The sequence below is a fragment of the Nematostella vectensis genome, chromosome 7 (genome assembly GCF_932526225.1).
Source record: "Nematostella vectensis chromosome 7, jaNemVect1.1, whole genome shotgun sequence".
NCBI classification, from domain to species: domain Eukaryota; kingdom Metazoa; phylum Cnidaria; class Anthozoa; order Actiniaria; family Edwardsiidae; genus Nematostella; species Nematostella vectensis.
This window is the reverse complement of record NC_064040.1, coordinates 10746037-10764690: the sequence shown is the minus strand read 5'-3', so window position 1 is coordinate 10764690 and position 18654 is coordinate 10746037. Positions and strand designations below refer to the sequence as shown.

Sequence of the window (18654 nt, the reverse complement as noted above, 5' to 3'; positions counted from 1 at the left end):
TCCACTTTTCGTATGTTCCGTCTCCAAGACGGACTCATCCAGCTCTATTGACAAACGCCAATCCGGGTGTCACTGTGCTGGGATTCGACATGATGGTGACTATCTATTGATTTCGGGTTTTTCTTACTGGAGCGTATCTTTATTTTCGTTGCGTAAGACAAAAACCCCTCTGTTTTTCGTTTCAGCTCCTGACGGCATCAGACCACCAAACGTCACCGTTCTGAACTCGACAGCCGTCATGGTCTCATGGCAACCGCCCGCTCTCCCGAATGGCGTGTTGCTAGGTTACGAGCTGCGTCAGAAGTCAGGTGACCTCGAGACTGTTGTGTATCGAGGGAATGGCTTAGAGAAGCTTGTCACGGACCTGAAACCTTACACTCTGTACCAGTTCCGCATCAACGCTAATACCAGCGCGGGGCCTGGATTCGGTAACTGGACGAGTGTAGTGACCGATGAAGCAGGTGAGCCAGCGGTGATCTCATTTGCGCACGCGTATTTTCGGGTAAAACCAAAACCGTACTTTTTTAGCCAAGCGAGTAAAATCATTAAACGATGACTGGTTGATCTATATCTCTTCAGAGTCGCCTCAAATCGGTCTTTACTACTTTCAATATTACAATATATTTTATGCGCAACAAATGTTTGAGCATTCTCGTTCCTCATTATCGCGTTATACATATTTTTTTCTTAGTAAAGATAAGCCGGTTGTTCTAAATGTGCGTAATATTCATGGTTATAATTACCATGGTTCATAATGGTCGAAAAACACTCGTATGACATCGCTGACCTTACTTGTTTCCTATTCAGTCCCAGGCCCCCTAGACCCACCCCGCCTTGTGCCCGACTCAACGGATGTCCTCCTGGAATGGAACCGTCCCGTCCCAGAGAATGGCGTAATCGTCCGCTTCGTCATTTTCCGGAACGGAACCGAGGCTGTCCGTATCCCAGGCAACGTGACGCGACACAGGGTGACCGGTTTAAAGCCATTCACCTTTTATACGTTTGCCGTGAACGCTTGTACTACCGTGGGTTGCTCGCGCAGTGGGGACGCGCTCACGCGGACCTTGGAGTCAGGTGAGGGTCTGTGATGAGACGGAGCACGGGCTATAGGATAGTTTAGTGATGATTATGTATATTCTGATGGTGGTTTCCGTTTCCGTACCCTTCACAGTTCGAGTAAGGGAGGTTCCACTGTATTACCACAAGAACAGAGTTCGAATTAGCGAGGTTCCTTTTTCCTCGGTCTCTTACCTTACCTTTCTATTATAGTACCCGAAGGCCTTAGCGCACCGCGTCTCACCGCCCTCGCCCCGAGACACATCAAAATCCAGTGGGACACCCCCACAGTCGCCAACGGCATCATCCTCTACTACTCCATCGATCGTCGCGAAGTCGGTGACGTGTCGCCTACCAATATCACGTCCATCAATGCCTCGTTACCGCGCGAGTACGTGGATACCACAGCAAGCCCGGTGACCACATACCAGTATCGCGTGGTGGCGTTCACTACCGGTGGGGGTACCCCTAGCCCGTACAGCAACATTACCACCGGCGAGGGAGGTACGCACCGGTTAGATAACCAGTTATAAACACCGGTTATTATAGAGAATTTGACAATATCAGTATTACCAAAACGAGGTGACGTTGATTGAATTACAGCTCGAATTTCTCGTTCAAATTTCTCGCTCAAATTTATTCGATAATATTATAGCATATAACCCGCGTATAAGAACCGGCGGGTATGCTGTTTAGAGGTCCAAATAGTTACTCAGCATAAACCAGTAAAGCTGTGAAAACCGAAAATATGTTTGGGGAAAGTTTATTGTCTTCTAACGAATAACAAACAACAATTTTATAACTTGTTGAGCCCTGTACCTATTCGACTTTATAAATAACTCGTGGGTTTTGTCAGAAAAAAAAACATTCCGACAGCTGTTCACTAGTCTAGTGTAAAATACCTTCTTAAACAGTTTTTAAACGCTTTGATGCCTACTCTCAGAATTTTTTTAGTATAAGCGTGACACTGCCCTTAAATTATTAAGACTAGTAGTAGCTGTGTTAGTCTTTCCTTCGTCGCCAAAAACACAAAAAAGAACGAAAGGGCTAACGCACGAAACGCAACACAACTACTCTGTTTCACAGAGTCGTACAAAATATTTTTTTTCAAACATGTGTTAATTTATAGCAGAGCCCTTACGTTAATGTTTCTCTTCTGACAGATCCAGAAGGCATCAGCCCGCCCACCGTGCGCGCCCTCAGTCCCTTCGCACTGCACGTGGTCTGGACCACGCCCACTAAGCCAAATGGTCACGTGATACGCTACATCGTGCGCGTTCTGGAGACTGGGTCTAACAACACTATAAATGACACGTCGGTGTTTGAGTTCAACGTTACGGGCTTGATGCCGTATATTGAATACAGGTTCGTAAATAGGATGCTTGCAATACTTCGTTATTAGGTCTTGATGGTTGCTTGCAAAAAGAGGTCTAAGAAACAAGAACGCGGTACTCGTATATGAGGCGCACAAATATCTGGACTAAAATAACCAGTGGTGGATCCAAGGGGCCCCACCCCTTCCCTCCTCAGTCTGAAATTTTAAAGGAAGTTCAAGGGAGCTAATATTCAGCAATTTACTCCCCCCCCCCCCCCCCCTTTTGGATGGTATTCCTGATCACTGCCTCGGGGAACTTCAGTTTTAACCGACTGATTAAATTTCCTGGGATGTTACTTGAATCAGAATCATACATTGAGTATAATAAAGGGTAGGTTGCACAGTGAACACCAGTCCAGTCTATAATGGCTCTATTTTTCCTCTAGCATCGTCATTTCCGCTTGTACAGCCGGGGACTGTGGTAGCAGCCAGCAGACAAAAATGCGCACGCTTGGAGCAAACCCCTCGGACCAGCCCTCCCCGACAGCCAAGGCTGTGTCGGCTACAGCACTTCGGGTGGAATGGGACCCACCGTCAAGACCTAACGGCGAGATCAGGCGATTTGAACTCTTCAGAATGACACTGGACGATCCAACCAATCCGAACTTCACGGCCACGCATACGTTTGTGAAGCTAACGCTGACCAGCAATATCGCACAGTTTTATGACGATACGGGACTCGGGATATATTCACTGCATCAATACAAGGTACTCTTGGTGTATGTCTACCTATAGTCACCCGCTTGAAAAAAGATTTCATTTCTGTTTTTGCAAATGAATAATAATAAAGAAACACCCTCTCTCTATTATTATCGGAAATGAATATTTGCACACCATGTCTTGATTTTTTCCCAAAATAATAAGGTATTTAAATGTTTAGATAAAGCCAAGCGTGTCATCCAAGTCAGATAGATTCTTTTATAACATTATTGCTTATTTCTTACTCGTTTCTATTCAGAACCGTATTGTCGAGTCTAAAGCCTCACCACTTGTCTTTCAGGTTACAGTGTTCACTTCCGAAGGCAATTCCACCAGTCTTCCTTCCCTTGGTTTCCGTACCGGCCCCTCCCCTCCCCTCTCGGGGCCAAATGTCACTGCCAAAGCTTTCAATCATACGTCGGTACTTGTCACGTGGTCTCCACCAGTACTCAGTCTTCTCCGTGGCGCGGTCAAGGCTTACACAGTGTCCTACGAGCATGTAACGTCATCCACAAAGTTCAGGTTTGGGACCGTTACCGGTAACGTGACTAGTCTGGTTGTCACACAACTCAAGCCAAGCTCCGACTACAGATTCTGGGTATGTTCGAGTTCAGCTGTTTCCTCTGGAAAACAAGACAAAATGTTGAAGGTTCATAATTAATATCCTTTGAGCTGAGAAATGGGTAGCACCGGATTACTTCCTGAGTCCTGAAACCCTCAAATAGCACCAAATCAGCCCAAATTACGTTCCAATTAATTACCGAGTCGATCACGAATAGCACCGATTCAATTACGAATAGCACCGAGGCGATTACGAATAGTACCGAGTCGATCACGAATAGTACCGTGTCGGTCACGGGGGCCAAATGAATAGCACCGATTCAATTACTAATAGTACTGAATCGATTACGAATAGCACCAAGTCGATAACGAAAAGTACCGAGTTGATCACGAATAGCACCGATTCAGTTTAAGTAGAACTGAGTCGGTCTAGATATTATCGAGTCGATCACGAATATCAAGTCGTGAAGTAACAATGGAATAAGATAAAATAGCACATTCGATTACGAATTGCACCGGTGTTTACTTTAGAGGACTCCAATTCATATTATCCAAGAAACCTCTTAAAACATAGAATGGTACCCGTTGTACCTGGGGTATGTGTGGTGCACTGGATAGAACGCCGCACGGTGGTTCCGGGTTCCATTCCCGGTTCCGATGAGTTGAGTTTAGAAGAAGGATGCGGTAGCTTTTCGAATCGTAAACCATGTTTAAAGTGTAGGATTTAGGTTGCCCGCTTATCCTAAACCATGTTGCATTTTCAGGTTAAACTGGACAACGGTGCTGGTGAAAAAGAGAGCGATCCGGTCACTGAACGGACGCAGGATGGAGGTGAGTTTTATTCTATGCCACGAGGATGGAGGCGCGTTGTATTCTATGTCACGAGGATGGAGGTGCGTTGTATTCTATGTCACGAGGATGGAGGCGCGTTGTATTCTATGTCATGAGGATGGAGGCGCGTTGTATTCTATGTCACGAGGATGGAGGTGCGTTGTATTCTATGTCACGAGGATGGAGGCGCGTTGTATTCTATGTCATGAGGATGGAGGTGCGTTGTATTCTATGTCATGAGGATGGAGGTGCGTTGTATTCTATGTCATGAGGATGGAGGCGCGTTGTATTCTATGTCACGAGGATGGAGGTGCGTTGTATTCTATGTCATGAGGATGGAGGTGCGTTGTATTCTATGTCATGAGGATGGAGGCGCGTTGTATTCTATGTCATGAGGATGGAGGCGCGTTGTATTCTATGTCACGAGGATGGAGGTGCGTTGTATTCTATGTCATGAGGATGGAGGTGCGTTGTATTCTATGTCATGAGGATGGAGGCGCGTTGTATTCTATGTCACGAGGATGGAGGTGCGTTGTATTCTATGTCATGAGGATGGAGGTGCGTTGTATTCTATGTCATGAGGATGGAGGCGCGTTGTATTCTATGTCATGAGGATGGAGGCGCGTTGTATTCTATGTCACGAGGATGGAGGTGCGTTGTATTCTATGTCACGAGGATGGAGGTGCGTTGTATTCTATGTCATGAGGATGGAGGCGCGTTGTATTCTATGTCACGAGGATGGAGGTGCGTTGTATTCTATGTCACGAGGATGGAGGCGCGTTGTATTCTATGTCATGAGGATGGAGGCGCGTTGTATTCTATGTCACGAGGATGGAGGTGCGTTGTATTCTATGTCACGAGGATGGAGGCGCGTTGTATTCTATGTCATGAGGATGGAGGTGCGTTGTATTCTATGTCATGAGGATGGAGGTGCGTTGTATTCTATGTCATGAGGATGGAGGTGCGTTGTATTCTATGTCACGAGGATGGAGGAGCGTTGTATTCTATGTCACGAGGATGGAGGTGCGTTGTATTCTATGTCATGAGGATGGAGGCGCGTTGTATTCTATGTCATGAGGATGGAGACGCGTTGTATTCTATGTCACGAGGATGGAGGTGCGTTGTATTCTATGTCATGAGGATGGAGGCGCGTTGTATTCTATGTCATGAGGATGGAGGCGCGTTGTATTCTATGTCACGAGGATGGAGGTGCGTTGTATTCTATGTCACGAGGATGGAGGCGCGTTGTATTCTATGTCATGGGGATGGAGGCGCGTTGTATTCTATGTCATGAGGATGGAGGTGCGTTTTATTCTATGTCATGAGGATGGAGGCGCGTTGTATTCTATGTCATGAGGATGGAGGTGCGTTTTATTCTATGTCATGAGGATGGAGGCGCGTTGTATTCTATGTCATGGGGATGGAGGCGCGTTGTATTCTATGTCATGAGGATGGAGGTGCGTTTTATTCTATGTCACGAGGATGGAGGTGCGTTGTATTCTATGTCACGAGGATGGAGGCGCGTTGTATTCTATGTCATGAGGATGGAGGCGCGTTGTATTCTATGTCATGGGGATGGAGGTGCGTTGTATTCTATGTCATGAGGATGGAGGTGCGTTGTATTCTATGTCACGAGGATGGAGGTGCGTTGTATTCTATGTCATGAGGATGGAGGTGCGTTGTATTCTATGTCATGAGGATGGAGGTGCGTTGTATTCTATGTCATGAGGATGGAGGCGCGTTGTATTCTATGTCATGAGGATGGAGGTGCGTTTTATTCTATGTCATGAGGATGGAGGCGCGTTGTATTCTATGTCATGGGGATGGAGGCGCGTTGTATTCTATGTCATGAGGATGGAGGTGCGTTTTATTCTATGTCACGAGGATGGAGGTGCGTTGTATTCTATGTCACGAGGATGGAGGCGCGTTGTATTCTATGTCATGAGGATGGAGGCGCGTTGTATTCTATGTCATGGGGATGGAGGTGCGTTGTATTCTATGTCATGAGGATGGAGGTGCGTTGTATTCTATGTCACGAGGATGGAGGTGCGTTGTATTCTATGTCATGAGGATGGAGGTGCGTTGTATTCTATGTCATAAGGATGGAGGTGCGTTGTATTCTATGTCACGAGGATGGAGGCGCGTTGTATTCTATGTCACGAGGATGGAGGTGCGTTGTATTCTATGTCACGAGGATGGAGGCGCGTTGTATTCTATGTCACGAGGATGGAGGTGCGTTGTATTCTATGTCACGAGGATGGAGGCGCGTTGTATTCTATGTCACGAGGATGGAGGTGCGTTGTATTCTATGTCATGAGGATGGAGGCGCGTTGTATTCTATGTCATGAGGATGGAGGCGCGTTGTATTCTATGTCACGAGGGTGGAGGTGCGTTGTATTCTATGTCACGAGGATGGAGGCGCGTTGTATTCTATGTCATGGGGATGGAGGCGCGTTGTATTCTATGTCATGAGGATGGAGGTGCGTTTTATTCTATGTCATGAGGATGGAGGTGCGTTGTATTCTATGTCATGAGGATGGAGGTGCGTTGTATTCTATGTCATGAGGATTGAGGAGCGTTGTATTCTATGTCACGAGGATGGAGGTGCGTTGTATTCTATGTCACGAGGATGGAGGTGCGTTGTATTCTATGTCACGAGGATGGAGGCGCGTTGTATTCTATGTCATGAGGATGGAGGCGCGTTGTATTCTATGTCATGGGGATGGAGGTGCGTTGTATTCTATGTCATGAGGATGGAGGTGCGTTGTATTCTATGTCATGAGGATGGAGGTGCGTTGTATTCTATGTCATGAGGATGGAGGTGCGTTGTATTCTATGTCATGAGGATGGAGGTGCGTTGTATTCTATGTCATGAGGATGGAGGTGCGTTGTATTCTATGTCATGAGGATGGAGGCGCGTTGTATTCTATGTCACGAGGGTGGAGGTGCGTTGTATTCTATGTCACGAGGATGGAGGCGCGTTGTATTCTATGTCATGGGGATGGAGGCGCGTTGTATTCTATGTCATGAGGATGGACGTGCGTTTTATTCTATGTCATGAGGATGGAGGTGCGTTGTATTCTATGTCATGAGGATGGAGGTGCGTTGTATTCTATGTCATGAGGATTGAGGAGCGTTGTATTCTATGTCACGAGGATGGAGGTGCGTTGTATTCTATGTCACGAGGATGGAGGTGCGTTGTATTCTATGTCACGAGGATGGAGGCGCGTTGTATTCTATGTCATGAGGATGGAGGCGCGTTGTATTCTATGTCATGGGGATGGAGGTGCGTTGTATTCTATGTCATGAGGATGGAGGTGCGTTGTATTCTATGTCATGAGGATGGAGGTGCGTTGTATTCTATGTCATGAGGATGGAGGTGCGTTGTATTCTATGTCATGAGGATGGAGGTGCGTTGTATTCTATGTCATGAGGATGGAGGTGCGTTGTATTCTATGTCATGAGGATTGAGGAGCGTTGTATTCTATGTCACGAGGATGGAGGTGCGTTGTATTCTATGTCACGAGGATGGAGGCGCGTTGTATTCTATGTCACGAGGATGGAGGTGCGTTGTATTCTATGTCACGAGGATGGAGGCGCGTTGTATTCTATGTCACGAGGATGGAGGTGCGTTGTATTCTATGTCACGAGGATGGGGGCGCGTTGTATTCTATGTCACGAGGATGGAGGTGCGTTGTATTCTATGTCATGAGGATGGAGGCGCGTTGTATTCTATGTCATGAGGATGGAGGCGCGTTGTATTCTATGTCACGAGGGTGGAGGTGCGTTGTATTCTATGTCACGAGGATGGAGGTGCGTTGTATTCTATGTCACGAGGATGGAGGCGCGTTGTATTCTATGTCACGAGGATGGAGGTGCGTTGTATTCTATGTCATGAGGATGGAGGCGCGTTGTATTCTATGTCATGAGGATGGAGGCGCGTTGTATTCTATGTCACGAGGATGGAGGTGCGTTGTATTCTATGTCACGAGGATGGAGGCGCGTTGTATTCTATGTCATGGGGATGGAGGCGCGTTGTATTCTATGTCATGAGGATGGAGGTGCGTTTTATTCTATGTCATGAGGATGGAGGCGCGTTGTATTCTATGTCATGAGGATGGAGGTGCGTTTTATTCTATGTCATGAGGATGGAGGCGCGTTGTATTCTATGTCATGGGGATGGAGGCGCGTTGTATTCTATGTCATGAGGATGGAGGTGCGTTTTATTCTATGTCATGAGGATGGAGGCGCGTTGTATTCTATGTCATGAGGATGGAGGCGCGTTTTATTCTATGTCATGAGGATGGAGGCGCGTTGTATTCTATGTCACGAGGATGGAGGTGCGTTGTATTCTATGTCATGATGATGGAGGCGCGTTGTATTCTATGTCACGAGGATGGAGGTGCGTTGTATTCTATGTCATGAGGATGGAGGTGCGTTGTATTCTATGTCACGAGGATGGAAGCGCGTTGTATTCTATGTCATGAGGATGGAGGCGCGTTGTATTCTATGTCACGAGGATGGAGGCGCGTTGTATTCTATGTCACGAGGATGGAGGTGCGTTGTATTCTATGTCACGAGGATGGAGGTGCGTTGTATTCTATGTCACGAGGTGGGGTTCGGACAGACGTGGAGCTAGGGTGGGCGTAGGGGGGTGCCAACTCCACCCCGATTACAAAAGTGGTCTTTTCCAATTAAAGAATAAGACTATTGAGACCTTTTGCATGTGATGTCTATGCTAGTGCACCACCTCCCTCCTCGTTAATTTCTACCTACTTCCGAGATGGATTATAATCACTGTCGCTAATCGCTTTTTGTTGTTCCACAGCCCCAGAAGGCTTCGCTGCCCCCATCTTGTACTCGGAGAGCAGTACGGTCATCCGGGTCTCCTGGACCCCGCCCACCACGCCCAACGGACAGATCTCCGCGTACAAGATCTACGCGTGAGTATGTCACCACGAGCGAGCACAGGGGGGTGTACTGGGGGTGCACAGGTGGTTGCGTAGGGGGGGTGCACAGGTGGTTTCGTAGGGGAGTTCACAGGGCGCGCGTGCGCGGGCACCCCCCCCCCCCCCCCTTGGCGGCCAAAAGTGGGTGTTTCTTATTAAGGAATCTTCAAATACTATGCTTCTTCCATATGATACCCATGACTACGCACCCCTCTCAGCCAATCCTGAGACGGTGTCTGGCTGTGACATTTTAGGGAACTCTTTTCAGGACAACTGACGACAACCGAAAGTTGTCAAATAATATCCAAGTAATAAGAAAAATCATTCGATAATTACTTTTTACTTTTTTTTACTTTTTTTTTCTTTTAGAAATAATATGCTTCGAGTGAACGCCTCTGCTAACCAGAGAGTTGCCTCAGTGAGTGGCCTATCGCCATACACACAGTATACCATCATGGTATGTATCAATGTCACTATTCCCAATGCACGTGCTATCGTCTTTGGTTGGTCTGATGTCGATGGTGTTGTTGATGTCGACGTTTGGCCCAGGTTGAATGATGATATTTTTTTTAATCTACTAGTTTTTAAACTAAAACGTTCTTAAAAGAACTTTGGTTCGGACAAAAGTTTCACAAACCAGACAAATCAAAATCAATGTGAATGGGAAGTACATTTCATTGGCGAACAGAATCCACTTCAATCACCGCGATAAGTTATTCCAATATTTCAAATGAAATTAAAGTAACGTGTTGATGTTGTTGGAGTGGAGACAATGCACTAAAAACTGATTGCTCTCAGGTGGAGGTCTGTACCGTGTACACGTGTACCCGGAGCCCGACAAGCACCGCGCGCACCCAGCCGGATGGTAAGGAGAATTTACTTTCCTTACTTGCTTTTTTCCTTGCTTGTTTCCTTGTTTGTTTCCTTGCTTGTCGTTCTTTCTTGCTTCTTTTGCTTGCGCTCTTTGTTTTTGTACTTTGCTTGCATTTAGTGTTTTGCTTTACTTTTATTGTGGTTATTTTTATTGTTAACTCGTGGTTTTATAGTAGATGTTTAATAATCCATGGCCGAATTCTGTTTCAGCTCCTAGCGGGCTCGCTGCCCCACAGCTGACCGCGGGACCCAACACAATGCGCGTGGACTGGGGTGAGTTCTCTAACTTCGCACGCCAAATAAAGTCGCAGTGTGAGAATCCATATGTTGTAGCCCACAGTGCTTCATGGGTATCAAGTATGGAAATCTTTTTTACATATCAAGAAAATCTAGCCAAAAATTGTCGTTTTTCCCAGACGCGGTCACTTACATATAAGGAAACTAAGATATTCCTAATTTGTAAAACCTGCACGATTCTTGTCATTTTTAGGGCTGCCGTACCGCAGGTGCTTCGCAAACTTTGTGAATTGTACTCAGAAAAACAGTGACTGTGACCATCTTTTGTCAATGAAGAAAGCTTCTGAAAAGAAACTAAAATTTATCGGTACCAGACCCCTAAAACGACAACGGTTTCTTCATATGTTCTATTTTACGTCCCGACATGGCTTTCACAGACAGGCATGAATTTTCATGATGAAGCATGGGTTACGACACGTGTGTTCTCGAAGTGGAACCTTGTTAAAAGTATTGAAATAGTGGTACACATTTTTTTCTTCTTTTGCGGATGATGACAGTAGTTTACATACTAAACCACCACCACCGTGGCCACCAAGACAAATTTCCTATTGATTTTAAGATAAAGCACTGTTCCATCCACAGCGCCCCCAGCACAAGAGAATGGAATCATGCGAAGTTATCAGCTGTACCGTAGACGAGTGTTCCAGTGCCCCACCAGCCCTCCCCCCACAGCAGTGTGCACGTACGTCGAATGCACCATATCCGACCAGCTATGTGGAGCAACATGCTACAACCCGGCACAAAAGGTAGATATTATGTCCCCAAATACCACGTATCGCACCAGCTGTGTGGAGTTGTTTTCAACTAGGGCCGGTAAGGGGGGGGGGGGGGGGGTCCCTGCACGTTTCACGAGTTTCAAAAATCGGATATCACGTTTCATGATAAACTGACGACAAAAATCAATCTTTACTCGGAAATCACGATTCACGATTTTTAAAGAGAAATCACGATTAACGCTGATCAAATTAAGGTAGCACGTATCACGGTTTTCAATTTGTCGTTATCACGATTCACGATAAACAAAAAAGGCCGTTCACGGATCACGAACCTTACCGCCCCTGTTAAACAGTCATTTTTTTGGATTCGCCATCATCCTTACGTTGCAAAGTTCCATAACTTTTCGCTGGTACCAAGACATGACTGATCATTCTATGACAAAAATAGGATTGCTCGTTACATCGAGTCTACAAAGAGGAAAACGTCACCGGGTTTATCCCCTAGGCCCCTCACCCCGGCTTTGCGTCTGTCTCTGCACAAGTATTGTCCTGTCCTTTGCCTCGCGTTTAGCTGTGTGACCCCCCCCCCCCCCCCCCCCAGTGTCCGCCTCTGCACAATCACCATCATGACCCAGCCCTTTGCCTCACGTACAGATGATTAACCTCACCCACCAACCCCTCCCCCGCCCTTACGCCATGCATCTGCCTCTAGACGATCACTAGCATCGCCCAGCCCTTTGCCTCACGTACAGATGATTAACCTTACCCACCAACCCCTCCCCCGCCCTTACGCCATGCATCTGCCTCTAGACGATCACTAGCATCGCCCAGCCCTTTGCCTCACGTACAGATGATTAACCTTACCCACCAACCCCTCCCCCGCCCTTACGCCATGCATCTGCCTCTAGACGATCACTAGCATCGCCCAGCCCTTTGCCTTACGTACAGATGATTAACCTTACCCACCAACCCCTCCCCCGCCCTTACGCAATGCATCTGCCTCTAGACGATCACTAGCATCGCCCAGCCCTTTGCCTTACGTACAGATGATTAACCTTACCCACTAACCCCTCCCCCGCCCTTACGCCATGCATCTGCCTCTAGACGATCACTAGCATCGCCCAGCCCTTTGCCTCACGTACAGATGATTAACCTCACCCACCAACCCCTCCCCCGCCCTTACGCCATGCATCTGCCTCTAGACGATCACTAGCATCGCCCAGCCCTTTGCCTCACGTACAGATGATTAACTTCACCCACCAACCCCTCCCCCGCCCTTACGCCATGCATCTGCCTCTAGACGATCACTAGCATCGCCCAGCCCTTTGCCTCACGTTAAGTTGTTTACTCCAGGTATGCTGTGACGGAGTCCTCCATGATAAAGACGCGCGCAAGTCGTGCTGTGACTCGGCCTATCTTGTGAAAAACAGCGCCAACGATGTATGCTGTGGGAATCAATTCTACGTGAATAGACCAGACTACAAGTGTTGTTATGGCAACTACTTGCGTGTGCCCTCGGGGAGTGTCTGTTGCCAGGGTAACGGAGGCGTAGTGGTTGGTTTTGGAGACACATGCTGTAGTGATACTCCATATTTTGTCAACAATTCCAAGGTAAGCGAAATCATATGAACCGTATCGTGCAGTTCCTATAAAATTTCTGTGATTGGCCAGTATCGGGTAATTGATCGACGTCCACTACCGCGTCATCGCATATGTTTCGACCGAGACCTGTCACGCCGCCATACAAACAGGTCGACCAAACTCCCCGATTTGAAGTAACATAGAAGTTTCGCGTTTAATTCGATTTCAGTGAACAACACATCGTTATAAAGCTCGAGTCAAGTTCATTTATAGAAAAAAGACAGAAAGCCTAGGGTTATAAGCACTTAAAATAACCTACCCTGGGTACCAGAGGCTCCTAGCATCGCGGCGAAAACTCAAATCGTTGTCGCCGCGAAGCTTGGAGCCTCTGGTACCCAGAGTAAAAATAACCTGACGCTAAGCCCCAACTATAAGCTTGACGTGTCCACAACTGCTGCGACGGAGACTAGGAATGCTTTTCTTTCTCGCTGTCGAGTATAATAAGTCACCGTTCCTGATTAGCAAAAGTCTTTTTCACCCCTCCTACTGTCTTTAGGTTTGTGTCTGTGGCAGCCTGTACGACCCCCTCCCCGCCCGGAAGTGCTGTGGTGGTAGAGTGGTAGCTAGTGCGCAGGTCTGTTGTGGCGATGCGGCCAAGGGCAATGCGTATGACGTCACATCCGGTAAAGAGTGCTGCGGGCTTGATTACGTGACGCGTGACCACACGCTGTGTTGCGAAGGAGCACTTGGTGCTTACAAGGTATGAACCTGAGTCACACAATCACAATAATGCAGTCACAATCATTTTACATGTCGGCACACATCCCTAAGCCCGAACAATTTGCTGTTCCACTCGTAGTAACTTCAATTTGTTTTAGATAACCTTTTGCTGAATATTCCCTAGGTCTTGTTCAGACACTCACAAATCTAGGATGCCTTTCCCAGTTTATCATTGGTACAGAAAATATTAATCACTATTTATTGCTGATCCAGACAAAGTCCATCTCAAGCAGTAACTGGTTTGAACCAGACTCACAAATCAAGTCTTTGTTTGTTAGGAATATCTCATTATCTCATTCCCAGTTTATGATTGATCAAGACAATCCTGATCGCAGTCTATGATTAGTCGAGACAATCCTGATCGCATTCCTATGATTGTTGGAAGAATCCTCCTCTCATCTAAGAGTATGATTATGATAAACTGAAATTCCAGTCCATCGAGCATCGAGAAACAGGACAGCCTGAAAGAAATTGGTTTTGTGTGATCAAGGCACCCGCTATCCCTGTGTTTCATACTTATGTTTTCCCCTAGGTCTACAACTACTCAAGCGCTGCCGACAAAGCGGCCCGTAGTGACCAATGCTGCAAAACGAACCGAGTGGCCATCGGTCTGAGCTGTTGCAACGATCGTGGCTACAATGCCTCTTACCAGGTTTGCGCGGACAAATCCAGCTCTTCCCAGACCGGATGCGGAAATGGTGCCATATGCAACTCGTCCCAGGCCTTGACAGCCCGTTGCAACCGCTGCGATTTCGACTCCTCGTCCCTAAACTGCGGATTCGTCAAAGGGTACTACGCCCCCACATTAGTTACGCCGACAGCTCGCACATGCGCATCCGAGTATGTCGAGCTTTTGAACGGAGTGCCCGACCCCAACAAGTTTACTTTGCTGGATGTTGGACTTTCTCCGCACACGCTGTACGAGTATTACGTGGTTGGGTACAACGACGAAGGGAACACCACTAGTCCAACGGCCAGAAACCGCACCCTGATGGCCAGTCCAGAGGGTCTGACCCCGCCCATCGCTATCCCAGTATCTGCCACGTCAATAAAAGTCACCTGGAAACCGCCTACAGTTCTCAATGGCGTGTTGAAGGAGTATGTTCTCACGCGTATAAATCAGCAGAGCAACCAGAGGGTTGAAGTCTACAGAGGACTGAATGAGTCCTTCCTGGACACCTCTGGCCTGGAACCTTTTACAGGCTACATGTATCAGCTGCAGGCGTGTACAACAGAGTGCGCGGCGGTTTTGTCCGCGGTTGTGTTTACCGGCCAATCCAGGCCAACCGTTGTCAGCCCGCCTGGTCTAGAGGCTCTCAACTCTACGAGTATACGAGTCACGTGGACGACGCCGCCTAAACCGAATGGTGTGATCATAGCTTATAATGTGACTCAAGTCGTCAATGGATCTTACGGGATCCTGCTAAACCCTAACGATAACGGTCTCGCGATGTCTCTGATTGTTATCAACCTAAGGCCTTATACTAACTACACCTTCAAGCTAACTGCGTGTACGAACATAGGATGCGCGGATAGTCCACCTGCCAGTGTTCTCACTATGGAGGCCGCACCTGAGAGTATGCAGGCTCCGAGGCTAACCCCTCGTTCCTCGAGAGAGGTCGAGGCGTTATGGCGAGAACCCGCAGTCCCTAATGGTATTGTCGTGCAGTACTCACTCTACCGTAGCTCCCGATTGGTATATTACGGAACAGACGTCTGCACTAAAGATAACCAAGAAAAAGACGAATGCATATTCAAGGACAAAAACCTTACTCCCAATACTCTGTACAACTATAGTGTGACTGTCACGACAGGAGGTGGAAACACGTCAAGTCCCATTGTTACTGTTACAACACCGGAGAGCTCACCTGAAGGTATCCCTCTGCCACGGCTCACCGCACGCTCCGCCAATGAAATCTACGCTGAATGGGACGCACCAACCACGCCCAATGGGGTAATCATCGCTTATGGCATTATTGTCGACGGTGCGCAATATAATACGAGCCTGGTCCGTAATAAACTGGTGACAGGACTCACGCCGTACACCCGCTATGCCTTCCAGGTTACCGCGTGCACGGCTCAGGGGTGCGGTATTGGTGACCGGAAATTCTTGCGCACCCTTGAGGCACCGCCCTCGGGACAGGGTGCTCCTACTGTGATTGCCAAAGAATGGAACGTAGTAACGATATCCTGGAGCCCTCCAAGTACTCCAAATGGAATCATAACCTCGTACGAAGTTCAACGCAGAAGCGACAATGAAGTGCCAATAATAGTTTGTCTGAAGAACCAGCAGACCGGTTTGACAACGAATTGTCTAGACAGCGGAGGAAGCCTTCGCGGCTATACCGTCTATCGATACCTAGTGTATGCGATAAATGGGGCCGGCAGATCGCCCGGCCCATATGCTGAGGTTCGCACGATGGAGGGACCTCCCAGTGGGGTAAAAAAGCCCGCTGTGACAATCATTAATGCCACCGCGGTAACGGCTACTTGGGACGCACCTCAGGAGCCCAACGGGATTATCCTCCATTATGAGCTGCGCTATCAGGTCTTCTCCGCAGCGAACGTGCAACCCCAGGTTGCCGGAAGAGTTGCTGCTAATGTCTTTAACTTGACGGTGAATGTGTTCAAGCCAAATACGAATTACGAGTTCCTGATCGCGGCCATCAACAGCAGGCACGAGGGGGTCAGTGCATGGGCGTTAGCCAAAACCAAAGAGGCACCACCCCAGGACTTGAAACCGCTCCAGGCAGAGAGGATCTCAGGAGGTACGAGCATGAGGTTGTACTGGGAAGAACCTGGTAGTCCGAACGGTCGCATTACGGAGTATAATATCTACAAGGACGGAATTCAGTTGTATCGTGGTACGACTTTGGAGTACACTGTGACCCGGTTGACGCCCTACACTGCGTACGAGTTCCAGCTAGAGGCATGTACCGCAGCGGGATGTACGAGGGGTCAGATGCAGACCCTGTACTCGGCGGAGGTGACACCGACCGGACTTGCCCCACCCACCACCGGCTTTACCAACGATACGGCTGTCCTCGTGACCTGGAGACCACCAGCAGTGCCAAACGGTGTCATACAGCGCTACGACGTCATCCGCACCAGTACCGCGCTGCCAGCGCGTCGTCGCCGTCGAGCATCTTCAGAGCTGATTATTTACTCAACTAATAACACCAACGCGTCACAGTACCAATACCTTGACACAAACCTGTCACCTTACACGCGCTACCAGTACAAAGTACGGGCTCTTAATAAAGGAGGACAGGTGGACAGTGATTGGATAACAGTCGACACTAAAGAGGCACCCCCAGGAGGGGTAGCCACGCCTACAGTTAGTACAATGGACGCGTACAGGCTTAACGTGTCTTGGACAGTACCTACTAAACCAAATGGGATCATCCAGTACTACCTGGTCTACAGGAATGGTAGTATTGCGCACAAAGGCGAGGGGCTGAGTTTCCTGGACTCGGGAAAAGAACCGTACACTGCGTATAGTTACACAGTGAGCGCGTGTACCGGAGGGGGCTGCACGGAGGGCGGGGAGGGCGTTGGCCGGACTGCCGAGGCAGCACCCACCGATGTTTACCCTCCTTCCCTTACCCCTGTTAGTGCGTATGCTATACGAATTGAATGGAGAACCCCTGGCAAGCCGAATGGAATCATTACAGAATTTGAAGTCTATGAGGGCAATACACGATTGTTCTCTGGTCTAGACAAAGCAATAACGAGCAGCGGACGTAAGCCTTATACACTGTACTCCTTCATTTTGAAGGCGTGTACTCGCGCAGGGTGTAGCAGCAGCACCCCTGCCTCTGCCCGCACACTTGAGGCTGCCCCTGGTATCATGGCTGCACCGGTAGCGACCGTGGGCGGGGCCTCCCTTGTTAGAGTGCAGTGGAGCCCCCCATCTGAAATGAACGGCGTCCTGCTGTACTATTTACTCACTCGGGACTCGGTCATCATATACAATGGCACTGACCTCACCTTTAACGACTACACTGTGGCGCCTTATAAAGTCTACTCATACAAGGTCAAGGCGGTTAATAGCGCCGGTCATGGCCCGGACAGTCCGGCAGGTACAAACCCAGCGACAAACCCTGGCGCACCGGATAATGTTGCCACGCCCAAGTTGACGGTCCTGAGTGCGAATTCCATCAGGGTTCAGTGGACGCCACCTGGAAAGCCTAACGGTGTCATCGAGAGATACTTTGTGTTGTACAACAACCTTGAAGTGAACGCTGGGCTTGACCTTGTCAGGGTTCTCACGGATTTAGACCCGTTTACACTCTACGCTGTCCGAATCAAAGCCTGCACCACATCAGTAGCTTGCAGCACCGGAACATCGGCTACGGCTCGCACCCTTGAGGCACCGCCTTCACAGCAAGGACCTCCAGTCTTCCCCATCAATGAGATCACCGCCAACTCCATCCTCATAACTTGGTCCGGACCGGTTAAACCTAACGGAAATATAACTCGGTTTGAGATTGAGCGCCGGGTTTTGAGCCGATCCAGTGTCAACGTAGTGTCATACGGACCGGTTGTCTCGGTCTTTAACGGCACGGATCTCCAGCATAGGGACCCCACTGTCAGTCCATATACCGAGTATGAGTACCGGGTGACGTCATTTAACAGCGCGGGGAGTGCAAGCAGCAGCTGGGTCGCGACTCGTTCCCTGACGGCACCGCCAGCTGGTGTACCTGCGCCCACGGTCGTCAGCTTTACGCAGACCAGCGTCACGGTTGCCATCAGTCCGCCCCAGACCCCCAATGGAGAGATCAGAAGATACGTGTTGGTGGTAAGTCACGTGTGCTCAAGTTACTCACAACCATGATAAGCCGACAGAGCAAAAAAAAATGGCAAGTTTTCCCAAAATTAAGTTAACTTCTGTAAGCTTGAATTTTTGCATAGAGGTTTCTTATGTTATGTAAAC

General features: G+C 48.4%; 1 protein-coding gene across 3 annotated transcripts in view; it reads left to right on the top strand.

Annotated features, from left to right (window-relative positions):
- LOC5518951 (usherin) overlaps positions 1-18654 on the top strand; it is a 46498-nt gene that overhangs the window by 18571 nt on the left and 9273 nt on the right. For all 3 annotated transcript variants that reach the window (XM_048729753.1, XM_048729751.1, XM_048729752.1), the window contains exons 17-31: positions 186-461; positions 808-1074; positions 1270-1560; positions 2220-2421; positions 2818-3139; positions 3432-3728; positions 4456-4522; positions 9351-9465; positions 9841-9928; positions 10270-10336; positions 10555-10617; positions 11224-11387; positions 12711-12968; positions 13495-13698; positions 14251-18519. In XM_048729753.1, the coding sequence (XP_048585710.1) occupies positions 186-461; positions 808-1074; positions 1270-1560; positions 2220-2421; positions 2818-3139; positions 3432-3728; positions 4456-4522; positions 9351-9465; positions 9841-9928; positions 10270-10336; positions 10555-10617; positions 11224-11387; positions 12711-12968; positions 13495-13698; positions 14251-18519 (6950 nt within the window). The remainder of the gene's footprint in view (positions 1-185; positions 462-807; positions 1075-1269; positions 1561-2219; positions 2422-2817; positions 3140-3431; positions 3729-4455; positions 4523-9350; positions 9466-9840; positions 9929-10269; positions 10337-10554; positions 10618-11223; positions 11388-12710; positions 12969-13494; positions 13699-14250; positions 18520-18654) is intronic.